At 36.5% G+C, this 19,777-nt stretch overlaps 6 protein-coding genes across 14 annotated transcripts; 2 read left to right on the forward strand and 4 right to left on the reverse strand.

Moving 5' to 3' along the window:
* Positions 1–413: 413 nt before the first annotated feature.
* LOC109856869 (mitochondrial import receptor subunit TOM70) lies at positions 414–3,303 on the reverse strand. 2 transcript variants are annotated; one of them, XM_020432581.1, is made up of 9 exons: positions 3,126–3,303; positions 2,601–2,994; positions 2,336–2,509; positions 2,016–2,223; positions 1,788–1,923; positions 1,360–1,714; positions 1,039–1,263; positions 739–959; positions 414–622 (listed from the first exon to the last, which is right to left on the reverse strand). In XM_020432581.1, exons 2-9 carry the CDS (start codon positions 2,859–2,861, stop codon positions 430–432), a joined length of 1,773 nt encoding a protein of 590 aa, XP_020288170.1. In that variant the 5' UTR covers positions 2,862–2,994; positions 3,126–3,303; the 3' UTR covers positions 414–429. The 2 variants fall into 2 exon arrangements, with proteins under 2 accessions (XP_020288170.1, XP_020288167.1); XM_020432578.1 differs by having other exon boundaries at positions 2,601–3,303.
* Positions 3,304–3,934: 631 nt separating this feature from the next.
* On the forward strand, positions 3,935–6,109 carry LOC109856879 (thymidylate synthase). Its single transcript, XM_020432594.1, has 4 exons — positions 3,935–4,528; positions 4,856–5,119; positions 5,210–5,472; positions 5,545–6,109. The coding sequence occupies exons 1-4, from the start codon at positions 4,318–4,320 to the stop codon at positions 5,752–5,754; spliced, it is 948 nt and encodes a 315-aa protein (XP_020288183.1). The 5' UTR covers positions 3,935–4,317; the 3' UTR covers positions 5,755–6,109.
* A 386-nt stretch (positions 6,110–6,495) lies between these two features.
* Positions 6,496–8,714, reverse strand: LOC109856907 (uncharacterized protein C6orf106 homolog). The gene is made up of 3 exons (XM_020432653.1): positions 8,352–8,714; positions 7,294–7,661; positions 6,496–7,218 (listed from the first exon to the last, which is right to left on the reverse strand). The coding sequence occupies exons 1-3, from the start codon at positions 8,507–8,509 to the stop codon at positions 7,115–7,117; spliced, it is 630 nt and encodes a 209-aa protein (XP_020288242.1). The 5' UTR covers positions 8,510–8,714; the 3' UTR covers positions 6,496–7,114.
* Positions 8,715–8,856: 142 nt separating this feature from the next.
* On the forward strand, positions 8,857–10,011 carry LOC109856906 (growth arrest and DNA damage-inducible proteins-interacting protein 1). The gene is made up of 2 exons (XM_020432652.1): positions 8,857–9,474; positions 9,575–10,011. The coding sequence occupies exons 1-2, from the start codon at positions 8,993–8,995 to the stop codon at positions 9,915–9,917; spliced, it is 825 nt and encodes a 274-aa protein (XP_020288241.1). The 5' UTR covers positions 8,857–8,992; the 3' UTR covers positions 9,918–10,011.
* A 171-nt stretch (positions 10,012–10,182) lies between these two features.
* On the reverse strand, positions 10,183–14,483 carry LOC109856886 (defective pharyngeal development protein 4-like). Of its 2 annotated transcripts, none has more exons than XM_020432606.1 (6): positions 14,449–14,483; positions 13,371–14,062; positions 13,011–13,278; positions 11,494–11,739; positions 11,142–11,410; positions 10,183–11,062 (listed from the first exon to the last, which is right to left on the reverse strand). In XM_020432606.1, exons 2-6 carry the CDS (start codon positions 14,059–14,061, stop codon positions 10,863–10,865), a joined length of 1,674 nt encoding a protein of 557 aa, XP_020288195.1. In that variant the 5' UTR covers position 14,062; positions 14,449–14,483; the 3' UTR covers positions 10,183–10,862. The 2 variants fall into 2 exon arrangements, with proteins under 2 accessions (XP_020288195.1, XP_020288194.1); XM_020432605.1 differs by having other exon boundaries at positions 13,371–14,109; positions 14,449–14,472.
* An 18-nt stretch (positions 14,484–14,501) lies between these two features.
* LOC109856887 (ubiquitin-associated domain-containing protein 1) lies at positions 14,502–18,727 on the reverse strand. 7 transcript variants are annotated; one of them, XR_002250432.1, is made up of 10 exons: positions 18,176–18,359; positions 17,767–17,951; positions 17,483–17,676; positions 17,229–17,386; positions 16,946–17,157; positions 16,649–16,830; positions 16,355–16,554; positions 16,141–16,279; positions 15,854–16,059; positions 14,502–15,297 (listed from the first exon to the last, which is right to left on the reverse strand). XR_002250432.1 is itself a non-coding variant. In XM_020432609.1 (9 exons), the coding sequence occupies exons 2-9, from the start codon at positions 17,940–17,942 to the stop codon at positions 15,914–15,916; spliced, it is 1,407 nt and encodes a 468-aa protein (XP_020288198.1). In that variant the 5' UTR covers positions 17,943–17,951; positions 18,408–18,727; the 3' UTR covers positions 15,337–15,913. The 7 variants fall into 7 exon arrangements, 5 of the variants coding, with proteins under 5 accessions (XP_020288198.1, XP_020288197.1, XP_020288200.1 ...); XR_002250431.1 differs by lacking the exon at positions 14,502–15,297 and adding an exon at positions 15,338–15,720; XM_020432609.1 differs by lacking the exons at positions 14,502–15,297; positions 18,176–18,359 and adding an exon at positions 18,408–18,727 and having other exon boundaries at positions 15,337–16,059.
* Positions 18,728–19,777: the final 1,050 nt, after the last annotated feature.

Here is a 19,777-nt window from a genome sequence, read left to right on the forward strand (position 1 = left end):
TCAGCGCAGGTGGTGTAAGTACACACATAAAAATCTCATAAATGTATATTTAAAAAAAAAAAAAAAAAAAAAAAAAATAAAACTCAAAACAGACTGACGAAAAAGAGTTATTCGATTAACAAGTGCCCTTCAAAACTTCGATATACGTTATTCGGTAACTAACATATTTTATATATCACCATTTCGGTTTTGCTTAACACGGAGATCAACAAAAAACATAGGCGGAAATAAAGAAAAAGTTATATATATATATGTGTATATATATATATATATGAACTCCGTACAGTCTTTCTTGAAGTAACGTAGAACAAACTACTTGTACTACCGGTCTCAACGATATTCCTCGATATTTCTACGTCAAGGTTGAATGCAACAGAACAATTTGATTTTCTCAGATTTGGTAACAGTGCGTACTTGTTTCTCGTTTTATTAATTTTTCGATAGTTTAGAACATGAATTTTGAAAATCTGCCGACGGAATGCCATCCGCACCAATTCTGCTTCTTATTTTCAGCTGCATTTTTGCGGCGTCTCTCAAGCTATACACATGCGTGAGCTCGACTGGCGTGCGACACAAGTCCAAAGCCTTCTCGAACAACCTTATTGCTTCTTCTATGTTTCCTCTGTGAGAAAATATTCACGAAAATAGATTTTATCGTATATAAAAGTTGCGCGTGACCAAAACCAGTTAGTTTTAAATTCAATTACAAACTTTTGAACATAATTGAAAGACGCGTACCTTTGCACTTCAATACTTCCCAGTGACTCGTACGCGAGCTCGCATTTCTTATCCACTTCTATCGCTTTCTGTATGTATTCCACGGCTTTGTTGATATTGCCGTTCAGTTGCAACTGCAACAAGCCTCTGTGCACGTAGAAAGTCGCATTTTTTGGATCCTTCTCTAATGCTTTAGCAAAATATATATCTGCCTGATCGTACTGCTGAGTTTCGGTCATCATCTGAAGTTATGTTAAAAAAATAAGTTTACGATTCTTGTAGAATCGGCAACACGCATGTTCCTAACTGCTCTGTACGTACCTCAGCATACAGCATGTAACATTCAGCGATATCCGGAAACTTTTCGAAACCCGATCGAAATTGTTTCATAGCTGCATCGAGCAATTCTCCATCCCTGTTGGCGATCGCGTAACGATAATCCGTGTAACACTTCTGCACAAAGGCCACACCGTAGTCGGGATTTAGACGAAGCGCATTCTTAAAGTCGCTCTTAGCGTCGTCTATTTTGTTCATGAGCATACTCATCTGTATTAAAAAAAAATATTTATATATTATTTGTTGTTACTTGATTACTTCGTTCGACGCAAAAACAAAATTGTGTTCGCCTCTTTGCGAACGTACCTGTCCTCTGTGATGATAGATTTCAGCGCAATTCGGATCAATATTAATAGCTTGGCTAAAATCATTAAAACTCATTTCGGGAGTGTCGAATTGCATGTGCAAGGTCGCCTTCTTTATCAATGCGTTCACTTTCACATTGTCAGACGCATCCTCGCTATTCAATATCCTCGTGAAATCTTCCAGGGCAGCGTCGCGCTTACCCACGAGAACGTAAAATGTGCCTCTCAAAAGTAACACTTCCAGTTTAGACGTAGGTAACGTGTTAAAATCGGGACTTTCGATAATTTCTGTACAAATGGGTATTATATTGTCATAGTCTTCGTCTCTCAACGCGTCCAGTAATTTTTTTAAAAATCTGGCAATCAAAATGTGACGAGTGTTAGTACAAAGACCAACGTAACATGCAACTTCATACAGTCAATACTTACTCAGGGGTATTTTCTGAATGTTGAAGTCTAGTAAATACCGGATCGCTAGGGAAAGATATAATGTAAGCCTTAATGATGTATTTACTTGGTGTTACAAATTTCTTTTTTGCCATATGTTCCTCAGCATGTTGTTTACCTGAAAATTCACATCAAAAGTTAATATTGTTTAATTGTTAAAAATGATATTTTTTGTTTATACTGTTCGAGTTCTCTCGCAGTACAACTCACCGAGTTTATCCAAAATTCTATCCGCCATCGCTAGATTTGACGGATTGTTAAATCCTTCAAAAAGACACGCAGCAGTGATATCTTCTAAGGCAGCTTCTAAGTCTTTCAATTCTTCCAAAGTACGTGCTCTGCGCAACAAAGCCTTAACATATTTAGGATTTAATTCTAGTGCTTTTGAACAATCTTCCTTAACAGCGGTGTATTCTTTCTGCAATTATAATTATCAGGCTTAACACAAAGTGGAGTGATATACTGCTGTGAAATAAATATTTAAAAAAACCAACATCTAAACTAAAGTCATTATTGCACAATTACATTACCAATTGATCATATGCAGCTGCTCTATTTTGATAAAAAGTTGCTAGATCCTGTGCATCCTCCATCGGGCAAACCTCAATTGCTTTATTATATTGTTCTATAGCTTTTTCATATCTCCCTACTTTGAAGTGTTCGTTTCCTTTATTCTTGTAGTTTTGAGCCTTTTGTAAAGGAGACTAAAGAAAAAAACGACGTGTTTACATGACAAATGAATTTTGCACTAACTCTAATATATATGTATGTCGCGCAAGATATTGCAATCTTAACCTCTGGCTCAGGACAAGGCACTTTAGACGGACAATCACCATCTATCGAGATCTGTTTATCAGCGGGCGTGTCGTTTTCTTTGGTCGTCGCGTTGCTTCTGACAAATTTGTTGCGATTCGACTTGTCGGATCCTGTCACGTTGCCGTGCTTGTTCCTGTAGTACATGTATCCGAGACCTAGGGCGACCGGTGCCCCGACCACCAGGGCGATTTGCCATTTGGGCAGCGGACTGCTGCCGGCTATGCCGCTCGTGGCGGTCATTCCTTCTACTGGGAATTATTCGCCAGGAATATTCGGCGGCTCTACGTACCGAAACGATCACAGGACACACACTGGCGCGTGTCAACGGCGGTGTGACAATCGTCGGATCTTTCGCGGAAAAGTTATGAGTCACCTGAGCAAAAATGCAAAAAAGAAACACCAACTCCAAGCAACGGTCATGCGGATCACCTTTGGGTTAATGCTTTACGGATCGTGTCACGCTCGGTCACGAGCTTGCAAACGCGCAAGTACCAGAAAACGTACCTGCCGTAACCTTGGTGTTGCGCCGCCAACAGAACGGAGCGGGTGTTTTTCGGCAGGAGGTTAGCAGGAGGCAAAAAGGTCCATCCCGTTTCTATTGCACTGTTTGCACTCGAAAGAAGACGCGCATACGTGTTCGCGCTTTGGCAAGAAAAGAAAAACAAAAATAAAGTGCAAGCGGTGCTTGCAAAATGAAGATTAACAATGTCACGTGATCTGGAAAATTACTAGAAACTAATTAATTAGCGCGCGGCTAAATTGATTTGAATCACGATGTCAAGAAGACAAGGTGTATCATTTTCGAGATGCTCAATGTTTGTCGCAACTATTTAATAACATTTGCATTTTTATTACTTTTGAAATTTTGTTATTCTAATTTTGCAATAAAACCTCTAAGATATTTGCATGCAAAATTTCATTCATTTTTTACAATTAATGTGAAAGATGCAAGCATTTTTCACCGACGGGTGAAGCGCGTAGCGGCCGAGAAAGTCGGCCGCTACGGGCTAAATTTCAAATGCATTACCAGGATCACAGAAAGTGGCAGGAGCTTTACCAGGAGCTAGCCGACTCGGCCGGTAAGTTAGAGGTATTAGGAAAGTATAAGTTGAAGTAAGTGGCACTAAATTCCCGCCGGTATATTCTCGGCCGATAACGTAGCGGTATCAGGAAACGATAAGTCGAAGTAAGTGGCACTAAACCCCCCGCCGGTAATGTTCATCGATAAATTCCAGTGGATAAATTCAACTTTCATACCAGGATCGCAGAAAGTGACAGGAGCTTCGCGGAAGAGGTTTAAAATTCTCGTGGTTCAAGTTTTCGCTAAAAATACTCGGATTTAGCAAAGATTCGAACTAAAAACTGGAAATATAATCCGATTCAGATTGATCGCTCTCAGGCATCTTTCCGGCAGTAAACGAGATGTAAGAAAACAGTGAATTTCATGCAATATTTATATATTTTTTTTAAAGTTTGTCTCTTGGTTTTTAAACTTTAAAAAAATCACAGTTAAAAACGGTCACGTGGCTCCGCCATGCTCCGCACAGTTTTCCCGCGTTTATTGTCGTGTGTGTCAACGCGTAGAAATACGAATGTCAAAACCAGCGTAAACAACCGGTGTATAAACAAACAAAAGTTAAGTTAATCTTTTCTGAACAATTTTCTGATATAATTTATCCATAAAAAAAAGAAAATTATGGCGAATAACGGTATAGAATCGTCAGAAAACACGATTCAAAACAATCATGAAACGGACAAAAAAGATCAAACAATCAAAGAACATGGAGAATATCAATATTTACGACTCATCGAGAAAATCATCAAAAGCGGAACGCAGAAGAGCAATCGTACCGGAATTGATACGCTTTCAACTTTTGGCGAACAAATGCGATTCGAACTGCGAAACGGTAAAAATATTGTTTTGTATTTTTTTATATGTTTCTTTCTTTTTTATTTATCTTTTTTTATAAATTTTATATTCTCTGTATATAGTATCTCTAAGATTTCTGTGTGTGTCTGCACTAAGAAGTTTAATTTTTGATTAAATAACATCTTTTTGTGCATGTGTAACAATGATTTCTATAGACAATTGCTTGATCTATGTGCAGTTTTCTCTGCTACTCTTTTACTCTTCTGTAAAATTATTCTGACATAAAGTTTCTAACAAGTTGTGATGTTTTCCTTCTTCTTTTGTACAAGAGATTTTTGCTAATAAGAAAACTGTTTCTGTTCAGATGTTTTTCCATTATTGACAACTAAAAGAATATTTTGGCGAGCAGTAGTTGAAGAGTTACTTTGGTTTATCAAAGGCTCAACAAATTCTAAAGAACTGGCAGCCAAAAATGTTCATATTTGGGATGAGAATGGTTCACGGGACTTCTTGGATTCTTATGGCTTTACCGATAGGAAAGAGGGCGATCTCGGACCTATTTATGGTTTTCAGTGGAGACATTTTGGTGCCGAGTACAAGGACATGCACACAGATTACACGGGACAAGGTACTTTATTTCATAAAATTGCGTTCTTTAAATAATATAGAATAAATTTGTCTTGTTGTAGAACTCACAAGACATACATATTGTTTTCAGGAATAGATCAACTGAAAGAAGTTATTCACAAAATTAAACATTCTCCAAACGACAGGCGTATAATAATGACCGCTTGGAACCCAATAGACATTCCGAAGATGGCATTGCCACCCTGTCATTGTTTCGTTCAGTTTTACGTGAGCAATGGGGAACTGTCCGCGTTACTTTATCAAAGAAGCGCCGATATGGGTCTAGGAGTACCGTTTAACATAGCGTCATATTCCTTGCTGATTTACATGATCGCTCATGTCACCGGTTTGAAGGTGAGAGTTCGAGACACTACAGTTTGAGAGATTAAATCCCAATCTTTGTTTTTTACTTCTTTTTATTTTCAGCCAGGAGAATTTGTACATACAATGGGAGACTGTCACGTCTATGTTAAACATATAAATGCTCTCAAGGAACAGATAGAACGTGAACCGCGAGAATTTCCTAAATTAAAGATACTGAGAGATGTTAAAGATATTGACGATTTTGTTGTCGAAGATTTCGAATTGACTGATTATAAACCGTACCCCAAAATCTACATGAAAATGGCGGTTTGAGTTCTACTCTTTACAATTTTAATTATAAGCTGCACCTTGTACTTTTTTTATGTTATCACGACTATTGTCGTTCCCTTCGAAAAAAAAAAAAATCTGTGCGAGCATAACTAAAATAATACAATTCACATGGTTACTTCTGTAATATATGAATGCGAATTATGAGATAATATGATGGAGGATTTCCCCTATTTTGACGTACTTAATTAAATGTAAGCTGTAATAGAATTCAATATACGAGCTGTAATAGAATTTTCATAAAGTAATTATTCCTGTAATTTCGGGTATTTAGATCATTAAATGTCATAGTGTCTATATATCGCTTCAATTATTAATATATCCTCTTTCAACTTAAAACTAATATGAAAATTTAGCGTATTCTTTGTATTCTTGATCTTTTTTTTTTTTTTGTTTTTTTGAGTCGTTAAAAATGTGATTCGAATACATATATTTAATAAATTCTACTATTTTGTAACTATATTTTGTGTATACTTTAGACATTACATTCTAATAAAAATTTCCTTAATACCTATATATAATAAAATTTTTCTTAATATATATATATATATATAAATCTAAGTATCTCTCACATATATATTTCATATATTTCATATATATATAAAACTGTGTATATATGTATATATGTATGAAATATATGCTCACACACACGCATACGATTATTTGAAAGTTCTGTCGGAAAACTTACAGGTATTTTACACTTTAGAATGAAAGAAAACGTACTCGTCAAACGTAGGTCGATAAACTTATCGCACTTTTATCCTTTTGCTCTTTTACATCATACATATAAATGTTATTTCAGTAAAAGTATTACGCGCAATGTTATCGATAAATTTGGACGATTACGAAAAGGCCTTGTACAATCACTTCCTAAGTATGATACATGACTAACAATAAATATGATCCGTAGAAAATGCGTATGTACGTATGCAAATTCAATATTTTTATGTAAAGTTTTCGGCCAAAAAATAGAGAAACAAACATCAAAAGTAAAAATGATTTCTGCATTGTGTAATTTTTTTTCTATAGAAAAAAAGATTCGAATAAAATTTTATTGAAGATATATTTTCCAAAATACATTTTAAAAATCAAAGCTTACATCGTTTTTTTTTTTTTTTTTTTTTCTGATCAATACACAAGTGGCCAGGTTTATCCCATTGCAATCTTGCTATGAGGTGCAGGAGCGATGCAAACTCCATTGTAAAAAGAAAAACATTTTTTTTGCACAATTTAGAAATAATATCTGATCCAATTTAGAAATAATATCTGATCCAAGAGACAACATAAACAAATAATGCAAAATTTCTGTAACCTTTTATTACTGAAAATTTTTGTACGTCAAAGGCTAGCACATCTGTACATCATTAGACTGTGTACTTAACCGATGTAATTGTTGAGTAACTGCCAATGTGCCGCTTTCACTCACAGTTATGATCACCCAGATAACATCTGTAAGAAAAAAAAAAAGGTTTTTTGCTTATTCTGACAAATGCTGTCGATTTTCAATGTTAATAGCTGACTTACCACCAAAGTAGACTGGAGAATTGTCTTCACCTTGCTGGGTAGATTCAACTGCCATTCTCCATTTACTTTGATAAACACCATTCTCAGATGGACTTATCAATGTTACACTTAATTCTGTAGTTTCTTTGGGAGCCAGTGGTGGCACTGGTATTTGTGATCGACCCATAAATGTACCACTAACCAATTGCAAAAAAACTCCTTTTGGCCAAGCTTCTGTGCCACTGTTCTGCACACGCCATGACTTCAAAAAGTTTGTGTTAGGTGTCACAGCTTCTCCCCCACCAATTGTACTATCACATACTAATGTCATACAAAAACTTTTAGGTGACTCAAAATCTATATAGCTGCAAATTGCTGCTTGTAAATTCCTGTGGAAAAAGAGAAATTCTATTGCAATACAATTTAAAATTTTTAAAGACTAAAGATTTCTTATTTTTATGGTTCTGAGTGACAGGGAGTTATATAAGATACTAGTTTTGTTTTTTTTTTCTGTGCAAATAACAAGAAATACAAACTCAAGGACAATATTGTCAAATGTAATTAAAATGTATATAACCATATACATTTTATACAAGCAATTTTTTATTAAATACTGACTGAGAAACAAATTCTGCACACAAATATTAAAAACAAAGATATTTTTTAAAAGAATTTTTATTAAAGAATAAAAAATAAAACTATTGTCTTAAATCAAATTACTTAAAGTTTGACAGTGCAGTAATCATGTCAGTTTTTAAATTCCATTAGGGAACAAGACATCGCTTGTTTGTACAGGTCTGTGCAGGTCCCAAGTTCCCAGGTTATGTGTTGTTTAAAAACCAGTGTACTTATAATAAATAAAAAATTTATTTTATCGCAAATCACAGTTTCTTCAGATCGCCGAGATGATATTTATTCCATGCGACTATTATCAGATTGAGGAAAAAATTAAAAGTACAAAAAGAAAAAACGTTATCTCTTCGCGGGGTGAAGGGGGTGAACACGACGATAATAGGTTATATATGTATGGAAAAATTGTACGACAACGAGACGACTCGGAGAAACTGAAACAAACCTACCAATTGTTCATGTCCAGGAAGAATTCGGCGGTGGCTTCATTCAGATGGCTACCAGCGAGCAGCTTCTGCAGCTGCTTCACCAGATCATCTTTGTCTGTGGTGCCCAGACAACTGAACTGGTGTAGCAAGTGTTGGTCCAGATCGTTGTTGAGATCCATCGCTGATGTTTTCGTCGAAACTGCTTTCTCTCGACGTTGTTGTCTACTTGCTTAAACCATATAACACACGCTGTCACTATGTATTACCTTCCCGTGTAGTCTGTTTGTTTCCGTCCTGTCCTCAGTTATAAGTTTTAAATGTCATTCTTCGAGTGCTGTGTGTGTATATGTATGTGTATATGTGTGTATGTGAAGCAGTACGCTTCAGTCACTGACGTTATCCTCCGGTCTAGTGCTGCCACAGGATTATCGTACACACTCCGAAAGAAGTGTTTGCCAGCGCTATGTCCACGGTGGAACACATTGGCAACTACGTACTCATGTCAAATAACTGCTAATGGTAAACCAATGGCTGGCTCTCAGTGTTCTCTTCTAACCTTAAAGACTGGTCGACTGATGTGTGGTAAGGTTCAAGTGCCTTTAAAATTTAAATTGACTCTCTGAACCGATATCAGGCGTCATTCGAAATAGAAAAGTTGCGCGATGAGTTTAAGAGTGATCTACGATGTCATTGTTCGTCGGAATGCGCGACTTCAAGGTATCCTCGTTAAGAGATTAAGCACCACGGAGTCGACAGAAAAAAAAGATGAGATTGTTGACATAACTGCTGCCGAAGAACAGCCCGTGTACTCGTCGATAGACGACGATCCAGAGATACAAGCGGAGATTAACAGGAAGCGAAACAAATCCCGATTAAATTCGCAACACCGAAACATGCTGATGGATGAGCGTCCTTACGACTCGCCTTTGGAGTGGTATCATAACACGGTGAGGTATAAGAGACGTATGCTGGGTAGATACGGATTGAAAGGTAATGACGAACCGATTGGATTTGCCTGGCCCAAGCCTGAAGAGATCGAAGATGCTAAAGAATACGAGAGAGTTGCTTTTCCGCTGTCTCTTCAGGAAAGATGGAAGAAACTGGAAGAGGAAAAACAGATAAAGGCTGAAGAGATCAGAAAAAGGTACATGTTGATTGGTTTCTTCTGTTACTTGTTTAGTGTTATCATTGATGATTTATAGTACAATAACAATGATATTTATGTACGATCATGGCGTTTGTAGGGAGGAGGAAATAGAGGAAAGGTTGGGAAAAATGAAACAGTGGACAGCCAAGTTTGAAGAAAAAATTGCAAAAAAAGAAGCTCAGCTGGAGGCTGCAAAGCAGGATAAGGAACGTCTAATAGAAGAAGTCAGAAAGCACTTTGGTTTCAAAATTTCGCCTAACGATGAGAGATTCAAAGAGATGCTGGCAAAGAAGGAGAAAGAAGAGAAAAAGAAAAAGAAGGAAGCCAAGAAAAAGGCGAGAATGGAAAAGTTCGCAAACAAAGTAATCGATTCAACCCCAGTGAAATTTGAGAACAACAAACAACAACAAGCAACAGATTCGACAAAAGATTCAACATAATCTGTAAAAGTATAACATTTTTAAGTTACAAAAAATAAACAAAATTGTTTAAACTCTGTAACCAAATTTAATAATTCCATAGTTGATTTTTACGAAATAAAATTGACTGTGATTAAAAAAAATATTCAAATCAAGCTCCACACTGTTTCGTATTGTTGTATGGAAGCCGTGTATCAATGCCAAAACTTCCCAACGAACATGTTCGTGTTTTATTCGTACACGCGATATGAAAGTGTCAGGGACGAATTGCACGCGTAATAGTAAATATATATTGTACTTTCTCTTTACTAATACAAAAAACGTTACATACACATACCTATACATTCACTCTTGTTTCACAAAAGACTAGAAGAAATTCTAAATTAATATTTGATAAATGACATTCGTTTAAGACACATAACCAGGCACATGTTGGACAAATATGCGATTACATTGTTGATCTCGGAAGCTTCGTTTTAACCATGCTAAAGTTTTTTTTTTTTTTTTTTTTTGTAGTAATTAGCACAATCAGTTATCAATATTGCCGCGTATCAAATTCATAAAAGACATGCGCAAGTTTCTTTTCTTACACATCACGCTTGATTCATTACTTACCCGAAAAGCTTTTTTTTTATCAATTAATCGACTGACTTCTGTCATTAATCGATTTGACTATTCTGTCTGTTAGCGATCGTGTCGCTATAAAATAATCAAATGTTCTTATCGTCGTCACAAAAGTTTCTCGATAAAACGATTCGAACGAGATCAGCTTCTCATTGTCGCCTCATTATCTTGACCGCCATTGACAGGTAATTTTATTTGTGGATTTTTTCGCTCCGAAACTTTTTTCTCGGCAACATCATCGCAGATTGAACGCGGATCGTCATCGTCGTTGGTGCGCGGCCGCGCGTTCTGTATTTGAATCTCATCGATCACGACAAAATGTATCTTGTTGCCTTCCGTGTGTCAAGCGGATTGCAACTGCGACGATGTCAATTCGTAAAACTGAAAACTCAACTCCTCGCCAAAGAGATTTTCCGGCTCGATGATATCGGGATCGACCAGATTTAATCCCAAAGCGTTCGGATTCAGATCCGTAACCACGTATTCCTCGCTCAGCCCGCATTCCACGGCAACGTCTTCTTTGGACACCGTATGCAGGAAATCTAGGAATTATATCGAATTATTCGCCCTCATATTTGTTTTATTTCTTCTTATTATTATTATTTTTTTTGATATTTTTACCGGTTTCCTTGAAGAAACATTGAAGTTCCGTTTCTTGTGCGATCTCATGGTTCTGTTGATTCATCTCGTGATCGGCGTCAGTCACCGCCATGGGAACCAGATATTGCACCTCCACCTCGCGTTTCACTCCATTGAGTATTTGCTCAGCGGAATCCTCGAGTGTCACAGAAGTGATATCGTTAGAAATGTTATCGTTAGGAATGTCGTTGTCCTCGTAATTTGGCTGCGCGATGCTCGCCGTCGCAATCTCCACCTCAGCCATACTTTCGCTGCAACAAAGCTCGTTTAAATAATATTGAGACGTTTTTTTTTTTTTTTTTACGCGAGTCTTGAAGAAACTTTGAAACTTTACCAGACGACATTCTCATTGCTCCGCGATTCGTCGGGAACGTTTTGCGCGACTTGTCGCGCGGTGGCCGTCAGAACGTTAACGTCGAGCGGACGAGGTCTGCAATCGCTGCGGTTCGCGATCGCCCAGAGATGGCCGGCACCGTGAGGTGCTTTCGATCCTTTTCGAAAGTGCGGATTTATTGACAGATTGTGCCGAACAGAATTCTTCCAACGATCGTCGTTGCTCTTATAATAAGGAAAATGCTCTCTTGAAAAATAGAAAAGAAATGCGCTTTATATTTAGTATCAGATATGGAACCTACATTATTTTTGCTTAAAACAAAATCTATTTTTTTGTGTAATTTAAAAAAATAAATATCGTATACGATATTAGAAAGTAGTTTTTTTGCGAAAACAAAAAAACGAATCAAAGAAAAAGCAAAATCAGGGATATTACATGTAAAAATGCACTCTGGCACAATTTATATGATCCCTACGTAACTAATTTCCTTCACCTGCTCACAGCCGATGTCACGGTCGGTTACGGACCTATTGCGATTAATTTCCCCACACAATTTTGAGACAGAATAGGAGCGAAGGGTACGTGAAGCGCTAAACGGCACGTTTATTCGCTCTGACGATTCCGATGATTGTGTGCGATGTTGTCGCACGCTTATTTACATTTTAACGAAGATCCTCCAAGTCCTTACGTTGCACGCACGTATCCAAATTCTTGCCATATCAATTCTCGATATCATTCTCGAGAGAAAAGAAATTCTCGATGTCGTTCGAGATCTTCGAAATTACTATTTTTTTTCTTTTTGAAAGAAATTGGAGAAAGAAGAGGATCGGAATTTAATTTATTATCAATCCTAAAGAAATCTTTGAATAGTTTGGAAAACCGTCGATTGGAAAAAAATCCGATATATGCTTTTCTTGTAATTCAATTATTCGAGCGACTTGGATAGTCTATATGTGCTTTTTCCAAGGAGCTCGGGTAGCGAGCGATCGAACAGGTGAAAGCACAGGAGCAGTAAATTGCGCGTATTCGTGTTGCGGGCTGCAACGCGAAGAATAGTCGAAGGGTGAGGAGTTAGTACCAGGTGGTGCCAAGCAATGGGGGCAGTGGTACCATTGAGTACCATCCAGGAGCAACCTACGCTCCTACCTTCCTACCTTCCCTCAACCAGGCGATCCGTGTTCGTTTAAATTCGTGGAAAAAAAACTTTTCTTTGTCCGATACACAAATAAGAAAGAATAAGAAGAAAAAGAATTTCAAATTAGAAAGAATTTCACGCATTTCCTCGAAAGCAAAACTTTTTGTATGCATATATGCGGAGAGAAAATAGAGAGAAGGCGAGGAAATATTTACGCGCGAGATTACAAATTTTTAATTAATATAAACTATTTGGTGAAGAGAAAGAGGGAAAGAGAGGTGCCAAAAAATGTTCCTAAGTTGTTGCAACAAAGAGCACACACACACACACAAATCAAAGCTTCAAAATATATTGAAGTAATTTAAAAAAAAAAAAAACTTACGAAATCCATTGATATATCGCAGAAACGGTGAGCTCGCCTCTTTCCTGCAAAGCGTGCTCTATCAATTCGGTGTAAGTAAAAGGAGGTTTCTTCAATCCGTTTGATCGCGAAGACGAGAGATTCCCAGTATTGATTTCGTTGATGTGATACGTAGCCTGATTCGCGTCATGTTTGTACATCGACAAATTTTCATGATTGCCGTGTTGTCCTCTTCGAACTTCTTTTCCATTGGAATTATTTAAACGCCCGTTCGGTTTGTTTTTGTTACCTAGAAATGTTGCAATTATCCAAGAACAATAATATTTTGCTTTTAACATTCACAAGAACATCTATTTCATCCTCTGTGTACTTTGTTCTCACCACAATGATTGTCTTTTGTCATCACTGATCCCATAGTAGGTCTGTCTGCGGCTTCGATAAATGAATCCAGTTTAAAGTCCAACAGCCACGACAAGTTGCCGTTCTCTTGATCCTCAAATTGCTGCTGCTGCTGCTGCTGCTGTTGTTGCTGATAATTGTTTGATGTATGGTTTTTGTATTGTTGCATATTGGAATTAGTGAATAATAATGTAGGCGCAGCAACTGGTTCCCAGTAATTTTTAGACGATTGATGTTTGGCTTCCTCCACAATATAAGTTTCTGTAGTATAATGATCGGTACATCCAGAGGAAGTAACCGATGGTGATGATAATGAGGAAGAAGATGAGGTAACAAGTACATCAAGATTCTGCTGTTGTTCCAACTCTGATACAGTTGTCCAGGTACAGTTAGTACCATCCACCAATAGTACTTCCAGGCGTGTCACTGGTTCCTCAAAAACTTCCTGACCAGACATTGGTGAGAAAAGAGCTGTTGCATTGGTAATAATTTCATTTGATGTGGTGACCAGCTCTACTGGCCTGTCAAGTTCTTGAAGACAACGTTTATGATTTGTCTGAGGAATTTCCTCACAATAGCTATCAATGTCCAGTTCATCAAAGATCTTCCTCTTGGAAGAGAGACAACACTGATTCTCAGTGGTCTTACCAGCTGTCTCTGATGGTCCAATCATTCTATTTGTTTTTAAATTATTGATAAATAACAAATAATATTTTTTAATCTGTAAAATATAAATAAAGAAATTGTGTTAAATCAAAATAAAAAAAAAAAATATTATTTTAAGATAATGTTAAAATTGAGTTTTATTTTAATATATAAATGTTTTGAATGCAATTTAATTATATGTAAACTAACATATTTTTACGTGTTACCATTAAAATTCAATAGGCACTATTGGCAAATACTTATAATATCGTTTTATTAATTTTCTTATTTTTCTAAATTTTTAAATCAAATGTTTCGAACATTTCATTATTTATTTACTTATGCTTTTTGCAAAAATAAACATATGCTGGTTATACATGTATACTCACAAGAAGAATATGTCAATGCAATTTACCTGCAAAAAAATACTTCTTGTCCTTTAAAATTCTTCTTTGTTATTATTTATTTCTCGCGATCTCGCCAACGCGCAACACACATGCACACAAGAGTTCGTCTCTCTATTTTATACTAAATTATTAATTGGAGTTTTTATCATCGTGTGAAACGTAAAAGTATTTTAATCGCGTAAGAGTATTCCGACTGAATTGTTGAAACTTATGTCGTTTTTTTCTAAAGAAACTGTTTTACGCGCTCTGTCATATTATTGCAATTCAACGTAGAGTTTGCCGTCGATGAATTAATTATCGCTGATTATCGTGCACAAAATACACCCCAGAAATGAACCGTCAATTTTTCTCTTCGCGATCAAGCGCTTTCGGAGCGCGTCTACATGATGATCGATGTAATACGCGCGACTCGTTTATTTCACTCGTCGGTTGTCCCGCTCCACGCGCTCCGGATCGCCCTAATCCGCATGCGCCGTTGCTTAACGATGTCAGAGATCAAAAGATCAAAAGATTTTTTCATCCGTCTTCTTTATATTCTTTACACTAATTGCAAAGGAATGGTATAAAAAAATCTTTCTTGTCTACAATCTCTTGTAAATTGTATAAAAAAATATTTATAATCAAATCCCACACATGCGCGCAAACGCACGCAGTTGATCACGTGATTGCTGACTCATATTCTAGTTTGGCGCAACTCGTTAATTTTGCAGGTCCATAGTTAAACTACATATGCGCAAGAAATTGATATGTAACCAATCAGGTCCGGATTTTGTCTCAATAAATTCCATTCGAATTGACCAAATTGATCAATTGATTGTGAAGCACTCGGATGTATAGGAGCAGCGGGAATTTAAAACCTGGAGAAAAGGGAATAAAATTCACTATTGTTCGGTGAACATTTGTTTTGACAAAAGGATAGCTGATTTGACATGTATTACAAACACTTTTTAAAATGCACATTTGATCTTTCTTTCTGATTGAAAGTCGCAGAAGAAGTAACGCAAATTTAACATGAAAATTTGTGAGACCTTTTATTTCATTTCAGAATTTATATTGTGGATATAACAGAACTGGATTTTTTTTTTTTTTTTAAATATACCAAAGCATATTTCTTTTGTTCTCAATAAGCCTTAACAGATATCAAAGATCTAAAGCAAGTTTTAGCATTTCACATGGAGATCATTGCGTGTGTACGTGTGTGATTGATATTACAGTGTATTGTGAAATGCATATTTCTTGGGAACGTCACCTTCGTGCGTGTGTCATATTCCTTGTGTCGACTAGCAAAAATTTCAAAATTATACATCTTTGTTATCTATTACTACATAAGCAAAACTATATATAATTATTACGATTTTACAAAACTTTCTCTCTCTTATTCTCTCTCCGCGAAAGTTATTTTTAAAATTATACCTTTCGCGCTATGTGTGTCGATGATGTTTCAGAGACTCGAACGAGTTTCACAGAGTAGTCCTAAATAGAGGTACTATAACGATTCATATGGAGAGCGTGTTTCTCAGCGTGATATGTTTTGGTTATCTGATTGAGAACAGGCGAGATCTCCGGGTCGCTGGCCCATACTGTTGTTATTGCGGGAATATCTATCATCGATAAACAAGCTGAAAAATAGTTGAAAAATTCACAAAAATCTTTGCAATTTTCATATTCTTCAAATTTTCCAACTTTCCTTGACATCTTACCGAGTAGCATTCTAGGATTGGTAAGACTAAGCTGTATGAGAGGATTGCTCATAATCGCTTTATAAATTGGCCCCTCGGGATCGAGACCCTCATCCAGATCTTGCAAGCTACGTCTCCTTTCACCCAGCAACCAGGCGCACTGTCGGAAAAATTATTAATTTGAAATTGTAAAGTACACATTTCTTTCTTCAGGACATAATAAAATGTTGCTCACAGCATTAGCCTGATCGTTTCCGGTAATCTTCAACGCTACTACAACTTTTTTTTCCTCAAAACCCATATCCACGAGCGACCACAGCGCTTTTTTATTAGGTTTGAACTCCATTTTCTTGTACTGCCGGAAACATTCCAGCATTAATTCTACAATGTATATTAGATTTTTTTCTTTCGGATTTCCTGAAGTTAATGCATTCTCTTCAGTTTCACGTGAAAGATAAATGTCAACGATTAAACAAAGGTTCGAATAAAATATATATGTATATATCACTGTTCTACGCGAGAGAATTACCAGAATCCAAAAACAGTTCGTCACATTCGTCGTATAACCACTTTATTCTGGGACTTGAGGAACCGGGATCTGCGGCACTTGCGTCTGTTGTTGTATCCATGGTGAGATCCGTTTCACTATCTTGGTCATCTGGATCGTCCTGGTGTTCTATAAGCCATTCTAAAGCATCTATTATACGCAATCTAAGATAGAAATATACTTCTATTACATATAATCAAATTGTCATTATTAATATCGTAGAAAATTAAAATTTTTACTTAATATTTTAAATATTACTTCATAGACACTGATAATTACTTTCGCAGACGAAGTGCTTTGACAACTTTCTTTTGAGGATAACCCATGTCCATGAGAGTTTTCACGAGCTTTGGATCATGAGTAAGTCTGTATTTATCTTCCAGTCTGCCTTTAATGACGTCATACAAATTTTCAGCATGCTGACTGTGCATTAAAATTCTTGCAGATGCTCGTGAAAGAGTTATTAAAATTTTACGAATTTCATCCTGAAACTGTGCGAAGATTTGCGTAGATTACATAAAATAACATAAAATATAACGAAAAACTTTAACAGTATATTTACATCAGCAGGACATTCCGTGGGTGGCATAGGTTTGGATGTACTTCGACTAGGTAGATTACTTGTAGCTCTAGCTATTGCATCTCGACTTGGACCCTTGAGAGATTCATCTGAGAGATTTTCTTGTATTTGCGCTCGATTTTCCACTAATAATAATTCATCTGTGTAGAAATAAATAAATGATATAACTTGAGAAAAATTGCGCTAACAACAGGTGCATTTGAAATTATAAAATATAATTACATAGCAATTACTACCATATTCATTGATTTCCTCGTCATCTATATAATTTGAATCTACAAGCCGTCTACATTTGGATGAATGAACCAAGCTGTAGCATGATGAAGACTTATTCACTTCTTGACCGTAGAAATGCATCACTGCTATCTTTTTTAAATTTTCTATAGTGAAATTTGGTTTTACTGTAACATCTAGTATGTTGCCCTCTATGCTGTGTATAAGAAATATTGTTATTGTATTTTATATACACAAAGTTACTTCTTGAATAACATCAATCAAGTCATAAAAATTAATGGAAAACCTGATAATGTTGATAGGAAAACCTTCAGGTGATGAGGAAGGTAAATCCATAATCATGTTTCTGTTTTCAGAGTTGCCTGTGCTCACAGAAGAAAGCCCCAAGGACCGCTTATCAGCTGTCCTTGCACTCTTTCTGTTATGCCAGGCCTCTATTTGATCACGCATCCATGGAAACATTAAATTTATCTAAAAAATATTAAACACTTTTGTTGACACACAACTTGATACATAATTAAAATTGCGAGTTTGTTATATATTCATCACTATTCATAAACAATATGTATATTTCATATCAGCATACTTCAAACTGGAAGTATATGTAAATATGCAAAATTTTCAACAATTATAATTTTAAAAACTGTAATTATGTGTGTGTGCGTGTGCGTGTGTGTTTAAATTTATATCGTCACCTTATGATAAAAAACGTTCTACATAAAAAAATAGAAACTTCAATTTGTGATTAAAGTTATAACACAGTTCAATAATTATGACGAGTCACACCGAAGAATACGATGCATTTTTGAAGTTACTTGGAGTGTTTATATTTTCCCGTGAAACTTGTGACAGCCATAACAGCTGTACGTATTCTGTCAGTGTGGACGATAGCAAAACTACCTTTACATTCTTACCGACAGGATTTACCTCTTGCACATGCGTGTCGCGACACAAGCGCGTCTACACATCATATAGGCCGCATGTATCGATCTCGACTGATTCGTATTTTACTGATGTATATGTGATACAGTAGAATGTATCATTATTGTTCCGCATCGGAGAAAACAAATTTCTTTCGCCGCAACCTCTTATCGCGCGCCGTCCTCCGGCTTTGAAAACTTTTTTCAAGTTCCACATTTACAAAGAGATTCAAATCATTTTCACATTTTCGTCTACTGAATATAAAACGTATCTAACTTGTGAAATGTTAATATATCAAACGTATAAGTAAATAAATGTAAATAAAAATTACATCATGATAGAACCATCCATTGTAATCAGTCACTATCAAAATCATTGTCAGAGGTCGGAAACTCCATCGTCACGAACCAACTCGGTGAATGAAAATGCTACTTTACCGATTGATTGATCGATCGTTCTGTAACTCTCGCGTATCGATTCCAAATTTCGAGAATCGATCGATTTCGATCTATCGCGCGTCTTCGATACACAACACGTGGCGCGCAGTTGTGGCCAACGCGCGACGCAAAGATTTTCGTTCGACTCGTTTCTGCATTTCTCGTGATTTTTGTCGTTTTACGGCCCATAAGAATTGTTACGATCGCTTTTCCGCCACAGTGAAATAAAAAGCGTATAGTAACTATTAGACAACATTAAACCTTAACAGTAGTTGCCAATGTGAACCACTCGTGGACATGCGCTAGCTGACGGGCGATCGTAAAAACTCTTGTGGGACTTGCCGCTCTCATTCTTCTTTCTGCTGATAGTGAGTGGTTACAATGGATGTTGCCATTATGTAAGAAGATATGATATTCCTGAGATGCGCGGTATTCGATCAATCAAAGAGATGTCTCAAATAGGAAAAGCAACTACTTCCTCGATGTGCTAACACATGTTGTAAGTTATTGAGTTTGATTTTCATGCGTTATTTCTGACATTTCTCATATGTGTATTATATAAATTATAAGACGTATATACTATCTGTCATCGCGGTGACAGGTTGTGTTCACTGACAACACGTTAAATAAAAATAACAATAGCGTGCGCGTAGCGCACTTTACTAGCGCAACTTGTGTGTTGTGCTAGTAATATAAAATTACTATATATGTTTCCCGTTTCTACAGGTGTGTGAATACCGCGAGCTGTTACGAGCGTGCGTCGATTTGATTTATTTCAAGAATTAAAATAGCCGATTTGTGAACTCAGGAAGGAGAACAGGGAGGAATGGAAAATATACAAATTTGCAACTTCCCACACAACATACACGTAATTGTCAACAAAGGAATATTTTTAAGCGAGCAGCATCAGAATTCGTAGAGTGTACTCAGGTACCATCT

This window comes from Pseudomyrmex gracilis, unplaced genomic scaffold, assembly GCF_002006095.1.
Source record: "Pseudomyrmex gracilis isolate BER0280 unplaced genomic scaffold, ASM200609v1 scaffold_137, whole genome shotgun sequence".
NCBI classification, from domain to species: Eukaryota; Metazoa; Arthropoda; class Insecta; order Hymenoptera; family Formicidae; genus Pseudomyrmex; species Pseudomyrmex gracilis.

Coding starts and splice junctions, on each gene's coding strand:
- LOC109856887 (XM_020432609.1), bottom strand. CDS start 17,942: ATGTTTCCATGGATGCGTGATCAAATAGAGGCCTGGCATAACAGAAAG. Junction 16,831..16,945: donor AAAGCACTTCGTCTGCGAAA/GTAATTATCAGT, acceptor TTTCTATCTTAG/ATTGCGTATAATAGATGCTT. Junction 16,280..16,354: donor GAAACGATCAGGCTAATGCT/GTGAGCAACATT, acceptor TTTTTCCGACAG/TGCGCCTGGTTGCTGGGTGA.
- LOC109856879 (XM_020432594.1), top strand. CDS start 4,318: ATGGCGAATAACGGTATAGAATCGTCAGAAAACACGATTCAAAACAAT. Junction 4,529..4,855: donor GCGATTCGAACTGCGAAACG/GTAAAAATATTG, acceptor GTTTCTGTTCAG/ATGTTTTTCCATTATTGACA. Junction 5,473..5,544: donor CTCATGTCACCGGTTTGAAG/GTGAGAGTTCGA, acceptor TTTTATTTTCAG/CCAGGAGAATTTGTACATAC.
- LOC109856869 (XM_020432581.1), bottom strand. CDS start 2,861: ATGACCGCCACGAGCGGCATAGCCGGCAGCAGTCCGCTGCCCAAATGG. Junction 2,224..2,335: donor CAGCTGCATATGATCAATTG/GTAATGTAATTG, acceptor TTATAATTGCAG/AAAGAATACACCGCTGTTAA. Junction 960..1,038: donor GTTACATGCTGTATGCTGAG/GTACGTACAGAG, acceptor ACATAACTTCAG/ATGATGACCGAAACTCAGCA.
- LOC109856906 (XM_020432652.1), top strand. CDS start 8,993: ATGAGTTTAAGAGTGATCTACGATGTCATTGTTCGTCGGAATGCGCGA. Junction 9,475..9,574: donor GCTGAAGAGATCAGAAAAAG/GTACATGTTGAT, acceptor TGGCGTTTGTAG/GGAGGAGGAAATAGAGGAAA.
- LOC109856886 (XM_020432606.1), bottom strand. CDS start 14,061: ATGATTGGACCATCAGAGACAGCTGGTAAGACCACTGAGAATCAGTGT. Junction 13,279..13,370: donor GACAAAAGACAATCATTGTG/GTGAGAACAAAG, acceptor CAACATTTCTAG/GTAACAAAAACAAACCGAAC. Junction 11,740..13,010: donor GCGATATATCAATGGATTTC/GTAAGTTTTTTT, acceptor CTATTTTTCAAG/AGAGCATTTTCCTTATTATA.
- LOC109856907 (XM_020432653.1), bottom strand. CDS start 8,509: ATGGATCTCAACAACGATCTGGACCAACACTTGCTACACCAGTTCAGT. Junction 7,662..8,351: donor TTCCTGGACATGAACAATTG/GTAGGTTTGTTT, acceptor CTTTTTCCACAG/GAATTTACAAGCAGCAATTT. Junction 7,219..7,293: donor TTCTCCAGTCTACTTTGGTG/GTAAGTCAGCTA, acceptor TTTTTCTTACAG/ATGTTATCTGGGTGATCATA.